This window comes from Acipenser ruthenus, chromosome 12 (assembly GCF_902713425.1).
Source record: "Acipenser ruthenus chromosome 12, fAciRut3.2 maternal haplotype, whole genome shotgun sequence".
NCBI lineage: Eukaryota > Metazoa > Chordata > Actinopteri > Acipenseriformes > Acipenseridae > Acipenser > Acipenser ruthenus.
The window spans coordinates 29,838,773-29,851,845 of record NC_081200.1 but is presented as its reverse complement, the minus strand read 5'-3'; the positions used below and the strand labels follow the sequence as shown (position 1 = coordinate 29,851,845).

General features: G+C 38.0%; 1 protein-coding gene across 1 annotated transcript; it reads right to left on the bottom strand.

Moving 5' to 3' along the window:
* Positions 1 to 3,538: 3,538 nt before the first annotated feature.
* Positions 3,539 to 11,850, bottom strand: LOC117416612 (fibronectin type III domain-containing protein 7-like). Its single transcript, XM_034027866.3, has 14 exons — positions 11,647 to 11,850; positions 11,146 to 11,164; positions 10,534 to 10,791; positions 9,921 to 10,175; positions 9,019 to 9,279; positions 8,490 to 8,738; positions 7,698 to 7,952; positions 7,140 to 7,397; positions 6,584 to 6,850; positions 6,240 to 6,494; positions 5,697 to 5,957; positions 5,414 to 5,443; positions 5,080 to 5,117; positions 3,539 to 4,315 (listed from the first exon to the last, which is right to left on the bottom strand). The coding sequence occupies exons 1-13, from the start codon at positions 11,707 to 11,709 to the stop codon at positions 5,086 to 5,088; spliced, it is 2,463 nt and encodes an 820-aa protein (XP_033883757.3). The 5' UTR covers positions 11,710 to 11,850; the 3' UTR covers positions 3,539 to 4,315; positions 5,080 to 5,085.
* Positions 11,851 to 13,073: the final 1,223 nt, after the last annotated feature.

Sequence of the window (13,073 nt, the reverse complement as noted above, 5' to 3'; positions counted from 1 at the left end):
GAAGACAGGTACAGGTGCATTTAGAGAAGGACTTAAAAAGGCTACTCTTTTGTACACCAGGACCTCCCAGGAACAGCCCCATTAGGTCACGTCACAAGTTCTAGACGTTTTCTTTTAGGAAAAACATGACAGTTAATTTCCCTGTCGGAAATAGTACAGTTTGGGAACTGGTGAATATAATTTCTGGATTTCGGGGTTTTAAATGTGCAGGTTGTCTTCCTTCTGTGTTTTGGTTGTCTCTTTATTTGCATCTAATGTTTTTTTGTTTTGTTTTTTTTTTCCGAGATTGAGGGGTGCCCTGATAACCTACATTTCATTTTCATTAGAAAAGTATATTTTAAAAGCCTGCTTTTAATCTTGAATTAAATCACACTTGAAGAACCCTTTATCATGAGCGTGGAAATCCCTCCCATACATAAACTTAATACATTAAAGAAGTCTGATTGTCCCCTAAAACTAAAATATTGATCATTGGGTTTATTCAATAGCTGTCTGTTATTGGGTCAAGTAAGAGCCGTTGGATATTTTGACCCTTTAATAAGTTGACAGCAACACAATTAGATTAAATCAATATATGAAGACGATTGAGTGGTGGTGTGCTGCTGGGTCTGCAGGGAGCGCCGACCCCTCACTTCTTTCACGTGTAGAATATTTAACTGTTTTGCTCATATATATATATATATATATATATATGAATTGGTACACTTGTTAGCCCTTTCAAATACGTTAACTACTGTAGGTGATAAACTGCGGTTCTGTTGAGTGTATGGGATGAGGGAGGGGGTGAGGGGGTGAAGGTAAATAGTAACGACCCCTCACTTCTAATAGCAATACAAACACTGCATTGGAATTGTTATTACTCAGTTTGTGTATAGTCAAAGAACAATCTACTTGTCATTTAAATAAATAAGATGTGTTTCCTGGTGTAACATGAATCGAAAATGACAAATACAGACTATCCTTTTAGTTATATATAGACACCGTTGTATTGTTGTGTCTGTTGACGAATTTCAAGCTCATTGGGGTCATGTCACGGAAGTTTATAATGAAAATGCAGCTAAAGCTGTTATTAGAGAAACATCTGAAATATCCCATAACATGGCATCTATTTGACAAGAAAGGGACACCATTTTACTGTAAACCTTGAGGGGTTTTCTGGCTGTTTGGAGCAGGTGGCTGCTTACAGCAGTTCCTGCACTAACGATAGATTTTTAATGATGCTACTGTACTAACTTTACAAGGAGAACATCTCAACACATATGGACACATAACCCAGTTAAACTTTAAAGAATAAATGCCTTTAATAATTAGGGGATTGAATCGAAATATGGAGCCCGTAATGGATCAATATTTAACTCTTTACTCGTATATCAGTGGTTCTTTAATAAGGAGTCTAAAAGACCATTACGTTTGGCATACTCGGGACATTCTTTCTGGGCGTGTACTTGCGACAGGTTTTCTGCCAGCTATGGTTACAAGGCCAGGGGGCTGTTTCTATATCCCGCATGCGTGTGCAAATGCGAAAGGTCTTTCGGCAAGTTATCACCTCCAATTTTGAACACTTATCACGCATTTCTATATTCCAAACGATCGAATTTGCTTTTGAAATACGAAAGGTAGCCTCAGATACCTCGCTTATTCTTATACCCTTAAATGAATGGAATGGGCACCTCTAGCGCAGGGCTACTCTACCCTGGTCCTGGAGGGCTGCTCTCCCTCCTGTTTTTTGTTCTAACTGTACACTAAATTCATTACCTGGACCAATTAAGCTTCAAATAAACACTTAATTGGTCCAATTAAGTAATTTAGAGTACAGTTGGAAGAAAAAACAGGAAGGACAAGGGCCCTCCAGGACCAGGGTTGAGTAGCCCTGCTCTAGCGGCTACTACATCCGTTCATTGATCTGGACCTACTCTACCTGTTGGGAGTCTAGTAGGTACCTACTGGCCCATTCCTATGGGATGATTTTCCTTGCTAATGTCCCATTCAATCAACTGATTATAATCAGATCGGGTGCAGAGTGAGCCTTTGCAAGATGATGTCGGTAAGATGATTTTGTTCTTCTTCGTGTGTGTTCAAATCACTTTATGTAAAGTATGTAACACCTTCTAGGAATGTATGGCAGGACAATAAACTATACACACCGGTCTACCCTGTACGCATACTGAAGTTATATTGTAGCTGTAATGATCTTCAAGTCATAACTGAATAGACCAGGCATGTGTGTACTACTACCATGACAACTAGGTAAATATAAGATATTCGTAGGTTGGCTGGGTGTTATGGTAATCCATTTCTGTGTCGTTGTTCATCAGGGTTTGCTGACAATGCATCACCTCCATCTCCAGAGGGGGATTTGGGTGAAACATCTCCCGCTGCATTACAGCAGACAGCAGTTCATTGGTGCACTCGCCTAGCAGTGTGCAGCTGCAGTGCTGATAATGAATGTCTGGAAGTGGAAAAGAGTATTCTACGGGTAAAAAAGAGGAGTTTAGCGTTAAAAAAAGCTATACAGAAGTCGCTACAAATCCTAAAGAGAATTGTAGATTCCACGGAGAAACATCTGCTGGCTGCTGCTTCTTCTTCTTCTTCTTCTTCTTCTTCTTCTTCTTCTTCTTCTTCTTCTTCTTCTTCTTATTATTATTATTATTATTAATAATAATAATAATAATAATAATAATAATAATAATAATAATAATAATAATAATAATAATAATGTCTCTTTGTTTGTCTGCTAACATAAGGCTCAAGTGAGGAAAAAAGTTCATGGATATCCATCCTTGTTAAATGGTACTTTGCGATTATTTCCTCATTAGATAGCTTGTCAAAGATGCTACGCACCTGTATATTACTGTAATTTATGTGAGCGGATGCTCTTTGTATTTCTCTCTCTCTGTCGTAGATACACAGCACGCATCGGGGACGCCATTTGTTTTGCAAGCATATGTCAGAAAACTAGGTGAGACTAACCTTTCGTATTTATACGATGACAAAATTGGTGGTGATAAATTACGAATGGTTTCACGAATGAGTGGTGTGAGTATCATTATATGGAAACACAACTTCATTCGCATTTGCAGCTAAGTAGTCAAAGTAGTAGGCCTACGCACAGTCAAATGCACAGAGAGCTAAGATATAGGAAACAACAATAGCTTCATAATGAGGCTAATACAGTTTAAAAACGTTTTAAAAACTTTAGCATAAAATATATATATATATATAGGACCCCTGCACCTTTCTAATTGATCTCAGGTGTTGATTATCTGGCATTCCTTTCACATAGGTTTCCAGGCAGGTGATACATCAGTATTTTTATTTTCATCAATGTATCAAGCTGGTAATTTATACACACCTATGACACAAATCACAACCAACACTATAATATGCATGTCATTAGTTTGAGTTGACAATGTGTTGGAATCATATTAGGCCCTTGAATGATGTATGTGTTTTGTTTATGGTATGTTAGTCAAAGTCAATAATGTAAGGCAAGACAAATATTTAGATGCAAAAGACAAAAGATTTTATTAGAGTTTGGATTGCACTGGTACAGGTTAGAAAAATCACATTCCAAGAAATAGCATGGGAAATTGAATGACATCCGATGGAAATGTGAGGAAAGCTTTGATTGACTGAGGTCATTTATCTTCATCTTAAGAACCAGAAATTAGAAACAGCTGTCTAAAATTAAAATGTTGGGGGTGGCCACCTTGGGTAGCCAGGATGGCACTGATCATTCAAGAGGGTATGTCTGTACACATCAGGATTGAAACAGGGAGATGCAGCTTTTATATATCATCTTCCAACCTCTATTGTATAATATACTGTATGGTAGTCTCAATATTATATTTTAATTTACAAATTAATCAGTGATGGGAGGGACGGCCTTTTTACATAAAAGTATGTACTATATGTTGCAGGTGCTTATATTTTCCTGTATGAAGAAAAGTGTGTCCAGCCTTACAGTATTAAAGGCTGATCAATAAATGTGTGGGGGCACTGCCATGGTCATTAATTAACTAATAGTATTACTAGAATCATTGTTTATGAAGTAATAAAAAAACACACTGTTTAAGTCTTCTTCCAAACTTCTCGCATTTCATCTGGAGCCTTATTTCTTGTTACTTGGTTACAGTGTTCTTAAGTAGTTAACATTAGTGCAATATTATTGCAAATTTGGGACTGTGAAACCAACCATTTAAGTATAATCTCTCTCTATATATATAAACATTTTTTAAGAGACAGGTGCTTAGGAAGTTGCCTAATCTCTTATCTTTCATCACGGATGCCCTTGATTTCATTTCCGGTTGAGATTCTATAAATGAAGAAAAAAAACAAAACAAAACAGAGCAATAGAAACCGGCTGTAAGGCAGCACCAATAATATCATTTTCTAACTGAATGTATTGTTGTAATCAAATCTCTAAAGCTTCTCAACAGCGTATACATAGCATTGTCACAATATCTATTCATATGAGAGATCAAATGATAAACCAGGAAATACACTAACCAGCCACTAGAGGCTGATCACCAGAGTCTGTCCAACATTATTCAGGTTTGCATTGTTCAGAACATTCCCAAATTAACCTGTAGGGCTATCTGATAACATGTCTCTCTCATAACACATTTGTATGGAATAGTGCACATTTGTAATATGCATGTGCATTTTATAATTTACAATGTTGATTTTTAGGGTATGATGATACATGCAGTAGCTGGAAGTATACTAGAATACTGCCCATGCATTTCAGGCTGTTTGAAAGTAGATCTGGTGGAACTTGTATTTAAATCAAAGGGATTCCTCAAGATGAAAAGGTGTAATGCTACTACTGCAGACTGACAACAGGTGAATGATGAATGACATTAGCTGTTGACAGAGTCAAATTTCAACAGACAGTGCTGCTGGCAAAGGTAACACATTTTCCATGCGTGCAAGGACTTTAAACATCTTTAAGGTGTTTTTCGTGCTATAAAGGCATTGTATATGTTCGGTTATTTAAGTCCCAAGTATTCAAAAACATCCACCGCATGTTACATCAAGGCACAAGTGAAAATGAAAAAAATAAAAACATTGACATACCTTTCGCTATTCCACACTTCTTTTTCCTCGATATATAACTAGAAAAGGAGATTGAAAAGACACATATGGATATTATATAACATGAGGTATGTAGTAAAATAAAACTGAGCATAAATAAATATAACACTGATCAAAATTTAAAAATTCTTTACCATTGTTCTTTATATAACCGCCATTCAATCATTCACATAATTACCAGTACAATCTATTTTTTAAATCAATCAATCAAAACTATACTTTCCATCCAGGTCTGTATTTACATTGCTTCATGTTCATTAAATAAATAAAGCACATTTTTATATCAATACATGATTCAACACTGTAATTGACTTACCCATTCCAACATTGCTTCCGGAACAGGATACTGTAATATAACATAGTGTCATTAAAAAACACATTGAATATATATATAGGGTTAGAAATACTTTTGTCTTCCTTTATTTTAAACCTCAATGCTATTCAGCACTAAACAAAATCATTCATCACTTACAGGCAAACAAATGACACGGAAACTCCTGATTTCTGGTCGCTAAACTGTACCTTCCAAGGTTGGAAGTAAACATAGAAATATATGAACATGGAGCGGCTGGCAAACAAAGCTACAGAGCAGTGTGTACCTGAATATACTTTTCTCGGGCAGAATGTCACTTTGGATCCATTACTAGACATGGGTGACACAACGACAGTGTAGACGTCCCCACAGGAAACCTCACTGATATCACAGGAACTGGACCCTGGGGAGGGGGTGCAGGTGTAGTTGGCGTTGGACCCATACAGATCTGCAGTGTAATTGTGGGAGCCGCCGGTGGCACGCCAGTACACTCTGATTGCATTGTTAGCCAGTCTGTACAGCTTCACACTGGAAGGACAGCAGGCACCTGTGAGAGAGTATATAGTTATACAGTATATAGTTATACAGTCCAAAACTTAAAATAAATAAACATGATAAAATTACTGTTATTCCATGCCTAACTAACTGATGCTGTGTGCATGTCTTACTGAAATGTTAACTAGATAATGCACATCAATAAATCCAATAAACTGTATTAGTTTGTACATGAAACTTTAACACAAAGACATGTCATTGTTATGTTGCTGCTCATAGTCTTTGTGTATTACTTTTATGCAATATATAATGACAAAAAAATGGTTTTCCATACTGGAGGAGTACCCTTGGTACATGCACTCTGATGTAAGGCCAGTGTCACTGATAGACTGCAAGGATACAGTGTAGTTGGTCCCACAGGTGATGCATCCCAGCAGGCAGTGGGACTGCAGGGTGTGGCACTTGGCCTCTCCTCGGAGGGACTCCAGCATGGTCATGTATGACTGAGCCCCTCGTCCAACAGACCAGCTCACGTTGGTCATGGCTTGTGTCACCTGAGTGACCGTCAGATTCTGAGGGCAGCAGGGAGCTGTGAGAAAGACAAGGACATTCTTCTGTCAACAAATGCCATATTATTCTAAAAAGGACGAAAAATATTCATCATATTATTGTTACTACCTGTCTCCAGTGGCACGGTGTAGCTTGGCAAGCTCTCTCCTTCAGGGCTGGTGGCAATGGCGCTAACGTAAAAGGTGGAGCCACAGGACAGATTGCTGAATACAAACCAGGAGTTCCCAGAGCTTCTGTGGGTCCTAGACTCTGCCTCCAGACCCACCCCCCCACGAATCGACACAGTGTAATTGGCTTTCTTGTTGTCTGAGCTCCAAGAGACATTAAACGTGAATGAAGTCACCTCTGTCACCTTGATCTGTGGGCTGCAGGGAGCTGAAAGAAAGAAACAAAGCAAGAATTTCTGCGTGTTTATCTGTACTAGGAAACTAGGGTATTGATGTCTGGATTTTTCGCAGATTTGAACTTGATTGTGACAAACTGCAACACCAAATTATTTGAATAAAGACTTGGTGGGTTCTGAGTATCTGCGATCTAATGACTCATTGATTGATTCACTTTCGTACCTTGCTCTTGTAAGATGGACAATTCATTGACAATCAACTATGAGACTGGAAGTCTTTACCATTGTCTTCAAGGTAGTACAGAAGGTAATAAAACCCACCAGTCGTTACGTAATGTGCCACACAGGAGGTGTTGCAGCCCCTGATCTCACTGCAGGAGGAGATGATCACGCTGTATCTGGTGTTGCATTTTAACGCAGACAGGGCGCAGACAGTGGCTGTATCATTGCAGTGAATCACACTGGTCCCATCGCCTGCCCTGGTCTCATACACTTCAGCCCCACGGACTGGGGACCAGGTGATCTCCAGAGTGTCACTGGACACAAAGGCTGGCTTGATGTCTGCTGGACAGCATGGCGCTATAAAAACAAAATATCATCATTAAAGAAAGGATTCAAAAACATGGTGCAAACTATTACAAAAACAAACACTTTCTCTACTGCTGTATTAAACTATCAAACATCTAATGATGCTTGTTTATTTATTACGCTGAATTGTGGGGTTTTTTTTGTGATGTACTTCTGTCCACAAACTCAGTTTGAATCCAGGACATTGCACTGCACCATCTATGCCCCTAAAATCCCAGTAACATATTAACATCATTTCCAAATAGGGTGAACACCAACTTTATGGTCCACAATATGCAGAGTGTGACTTACCAGTAGTGTAGTTTAAAACACTGCCTAAAGGACTCTGTCCAGCTGCGTTATAGGCAAAGACAGTGATGAAATATGTAAAGCCACACTGAAACTGATAATCGCATGTGCTCATCGAGGTGTTACAGAACACCTCCAAGCCATCGTCTCTTTTCACATAGACTATGTAGTATTCTCCGAGGGGTACTGTGGACCAGGACACTGTCAGGTTGCCAGGATTCACCTCTTCTATTGTAATGCCTTGTGGGGCACAGGGAACTGGAAATCAAAAGAGCAGTTAGAACTCATGCATTTTGTTTTTATTACATTACATAAAACAGCTTCATTTTCTACAAGCAGTAAGGGGTTAACCAGTGAATAAACTTTATTTGTGTTCATTTCTAGGTAATTTTAATTGGTACTTTAACTCATGATACAGTTATTTATGTTTTGAAATGAAATTCCTTTCTTAATCACGTAATACATGCAGTGTGGAGTAGTGGTTAGGGCTCTGGACTCTTGACCAGAGTGTCATGGGTTTAATCCCAGGTGGGGGACACTGCTGCTGTACCCTTGAGCAAGGTACTTTACCTAGATTGCTCCAGTAAAAAAAAACTGTATAAATGGGTAATTGTATGTAAAAATAATGTGTAAATAATAATGTGATAACCTGTAACAATTGTAAGTCGCCCTAGATAAGGGCATCTGCTAAGAAATAAATAATAATTTGTAAAAACTTGCTCAGCCAACAGGATCAGAAGCTATGCTATAGTGCTTTAATGTTTTTGCATACAAAGGATGTTAGCTTGAATATACCTGTTAGGAAATTAGCAGGTTCAGAGGGGGAGCTAGGCCCTGCTTTATTGCTGGCTACCACACTGACAGAGTAGTTATTCCCACACTCCAGAGGAGAGATGGTACAGGAGGAGAACACCGAGGTGCAGTTCAGTCTACTGGAGCCCAGAACTGTGTAAATCTCAGCTCCCTCCACTAAAGACCAAGACACATCCACACCCATGGACTGGCTGATCATGGCCAGCTTGACTGAGCTCAGAACTGCGGGTCCTGAATAATGAAAAATGGAAAAGACATAGCGGGCTTTGGGCAAAGGAACCGACGAACACCATTACACAATACTGCATTATATCATCAGGGCCATATTCATAAATGTAAAAAATGAAGTATATTCCTAAAACACACACTAACTCTTTTTTCTGGCCTCAATTGGAAGGGATTTCATTATTAAACCATGACAACCTGTTTTCGTTTTACAGTAAATGTATAATTCAAAATATTTTAGCAGTGAAATATCAATGCTGTTCTCAGAAGCAGGCTTAGCCCTTACTTGTAATCTGAGTGACTGAGAAGTCATCTCCCTGAGTGTGGCTGGAATCCCAAGCATTGGCTTTTATGCTGTAGGCGATCCCAGAATCCAGTCCAGAGAAGACCATGGTGGTTTGAGAGGTGTTTACTTTCAGCCGACTGCCTACTCCATCGGCCCTCATGAGCGAAAGCGTGTACTCAATGGCCATGTACACTGGTTCCCAGATCACCACAATGGAGTCATTGCTGGGGGAACTGGAGGAGAGTACTGGTGCAGCCAGAACTGTGGAAACGAGAATGTAGAAATGATTAATGATAGAAATTCAAATGAATGAAAAAATACAGATAAGTCACTCTCTATACCTTATATAATAGGAATTTGGATGATCTAAAACAGCAGCTGTATGTATTAAGCCAGTGCCGAACAATGATTTTTTATCCAGGTGAAATACTGTATGGGATCATGTAGGTGTACCAAAGGTGTATCATGTACTGTAAGACTACTTGTAATAAATTCTTCAATAAATACAGCGAGTGCAAAGTAATTGCTATGCGTCAGAAAGGATCAGATACCACTTTCTTTTAGGTACTTTTTACTCCTACATGCAAAACCAAGCACCAGTTCTCATGACCTCCTTATCTTCATATTGTGTGATGCATAAACCTGAGGTACCAGTGACTCAGAGCATGTACCCCTTGTCCCACATTACCACAGCATTTACTGTGCCTTGACCATATTTACTAAGCTCTTGCTCCAATTTCTTGTTGGTATAGTGAAAATGAATACAAAGATGTGCCTATATACAGAATGTGTGAGCAGGAATATTTCACAAAAGGTCCCTGTTTTCATGTATGGCACCGAGACCTTGTGCATTTATATAATACTGTGCTGAATCTTGGCTTCCACTTTTCAGATGATGATACCTGTCTTTGCTTTCTTGGGCATTGAGGGCTGGCTTCTCCCTCCTGCGTTGACAGACATGAGGATGATCATGTACTGAGTTGCAGGGTCCAGGTTCCTGATTGTTCCTGGAGAGTCAGTGACTGTGGTTTCAATGATGGATTTCCCATCTTTGGCTCTCAGAGTATAGCCGGTGGCCCCAGGAACTGCTGTCCATTCCACAGTGATGCTGCTACTCTGCTTTGAGTACGCCTGGTCAATGCTGGGCACATCAGGGGCTGCAAAATAAACAAAATAAAAAATACATTTATTTGGTTTTGCATTAACCAGCACAGCTCATTGAAATAATACAGCGTGCATAGCATATAGAATGTTGTTGCCTATGTGCTAATAAATGGCTTTTAAAAGGCTTAATGCAGGAAATACTCTAAGATATTTCAAATTATTACATGTTGTGTTGACAGGCCATTTTACAGTAATATTGAAAGGCTCTCCTTGTGAAAATGATTGCTATATCTATCTATACAGGCTATATGATAGGATTACACATTGTTCCACATTTCTTGTACAACTTTAAACGTTTGATGTGACATTACAGTAGAAATGTAACTCTTTCCTGTCATTGCATATCTTTACCTGTGCGTTGCTCAATCTCAGAGCTTGCTAGCATGTTGCCAAGGCTGTCTATAGCTTCCACATTCACAGTGTAGATGGTACTAGGGTTCAGGGAGACAATGGACCCAATGATTGTGGCACCATTGAACTGAACAAAAACTGGAGTCCCTGGTACGGTTTTAGGAGTCGCGGTGACTTTTATAGAGTGGATTCCTGGAACCCTGGACCATCGTACTGAAATGCTTTTTGATGTCACTGTGTACATCGACACAGAAAATCCTGAAATTATACAGGTAAAACAAACATTATAGTATAATGTGAAACAGTCAGTAGTACCAGATAATAGTGTACTTAATAAAGCAGCAATTGTATAAAGTATTACAAAAAAGAACAGAGAAGGGATACTTTTGTTATAATTAATGAACAATTATAATTATGAGAGGCATCACAGGCATTTAAATTGGATGGAAACTCAGTCCTAGCCAACTGTAAGCTACAGTTACAGTTATGAAGTATATAATATGTTATAATCATTATTTTATTAACATCATAACGCTGGAAATTTAATTACTGAATAAAATATATAGATAACAAAAAAAAATCCTACAAAAGTTTACTTTTTTTTTTTTTTACCTTTGTTGGTGCCAGCGATCTGTAAAATAAGAAGATTGTCTTTGGTTTGTTATCTACATAATTTTTTTCCAAACAAACACCAAAAAAAAAAAAATCAATAATCATTTACAAGCAAAATTTTAATTCAAGTTATAAGTACATTCACATTCTAGAATTAAAAAACATCAAAAAGCTAACATGTAAAAACTCATAGCTGAGATGTATTACAGTCTGCATAGATCATGTTTCCTCAATGAATTTGTCTATTTATCCAGAAGGCAAAGCTCAAAGTCGCTGACAGGCTTTTGAAAGAGCCAGTGTTCTAATTCAGAATCCTTCTCTTTTTTCTGAATGGCTTACTTTTACAGTAACATACATTTACCAAACTGTTCTCAGTGAAATCTTTTTTTGTTTGTTTTTTTAAATAGTTTGATAAAGTCCACATTTTAAATTGTTAGTATATCTATTATTTTCAAAAATGCACAAACATATTTATTATTTATTATTAGTATTGCTTCTTACCTCAGTCATGCATATGCTTATGACACCAATAATCATACACGGTGCTAATCTGCTTGTTCCCATTCTTCAATATTATTTCTTCTTTTTGTCAAAGTACAAATGCCTAGTGGTGAAGCTGTTGTTTCTTGCTTTAAAACAGTCTGTTTAAACTGCTTATAATCATTGGGGTTTTACCTTGACTCACTTTTTGTTACCTGTACAGACCTTTTCTTGTTCACTGTTTGTTGAAATAAATACTTAGGTCTTGTCCCGCCTCTTCAGATTTGACTGGCCTATCAGTGTCTTCCTATGAGGAAGGGTGCAGTTTTACGGCATATCTCTGTTAAGAAAACTGTGTAAAACCACATAAACAAGGCCATAGCCAGCTATGAGGCACGGGCCTCGGTTAAAATCATAGTAATAATTATTTATTTAGGCCTTTTACACGTTTGCTGCAAAAATAAAATGCATTTCTCACTGGTTGTGAGGATTAAAATGAGGCAAGTGCCTCTGTGATTTTTTATGGCTGGCTATGCCCCTGAACATAATACATAGAGTATTTTAAAGCTCAAAGACAAAATAAGGAATATTTTAAACAAATGTATGTTTGTATTGATAAAACAATTAAGGTTTTAGGCTTTTAATAGTCTAAAATATGTTAATGTTGACAGGTACTTGCAGACCAACAGACAAGAAGATAGGACAAAACTAATAAATAAATCATTATATGTATATAAAAAAATGTTAAGTTCACTAATGCCCAGCACTGGTGTATGCTGGTCAGAGCTGATGATTTGCTGGTTTTATGTTGGTTGTGCTGGTTCAGGAGGTTTGGTGCTGGTTGATGGTGGTACTAGAGAAAACAGATCCATTAAAATCCTCTTTACTGTAAAGTATTGTACTAAAGTCACCTGTTGTCTACAGTACTTATTTTACGGTTCATAGGCTCCAGCCAGTACATATTAGTTCCAATTCCCAGCTCACCAGTAATTGCTGGAATTTTCAGTAGGGATAAATTAATAACTCATAACGTAATTTAGGTACTTTCACATGCAATTTCGTTGTTTCTTGATATCATTTCATACAAACTTTCAATTCCAAAAACATTACACTGGAGCCACGCGCCACTATATCTGGCTTGAGTAGTGCAGGGTACAGTATTGTGTCAGAGGACCCACGATTAGCAACAGTAAATTACCAATCAAGTTGCATCTAGAGCGCACGACATGTTTTTCTATGGCGCCGTTAAGGACATAATTCAAACTGACACCTCAATCATACACTACACACTAAAATCTCATACACTACATACTGAAACCGCATAGTGAAATCTTGAAACTTTATACACTACACACTGAAATCACATACGCTACACCAGGGTTACTCAACCCTGGTCTTGGAGGGCCTCTCTCCTTCCTGGTTTTTGTTCTAAGAACATAAGAACAAGT

Bases quoted from the DNA above. Each gene is read 5' to 3' on its own strand.
- LOC117416612 (XM_034027866.3), bottom strand. From the start codon at position 11,709: ATGGGAACAAGCAGATTAGCACCGTGTATGATTATTGGTGTCATAAGC. The intron at 9,280-9,920 runs GTATCATCATCT...TCGTTTCCACAG, and splicing joins GCCCAAGAAAGCAAAGACAG to TTCTGGCTGCACCAGTACTC. The intron at 7,398-7,697 runs GTAAGTCACACT...TTGTTTTTATAG, and splicing joins TGTTTTAAACTACACTACTG to CGCCATGCTGTCCAGCAGAC.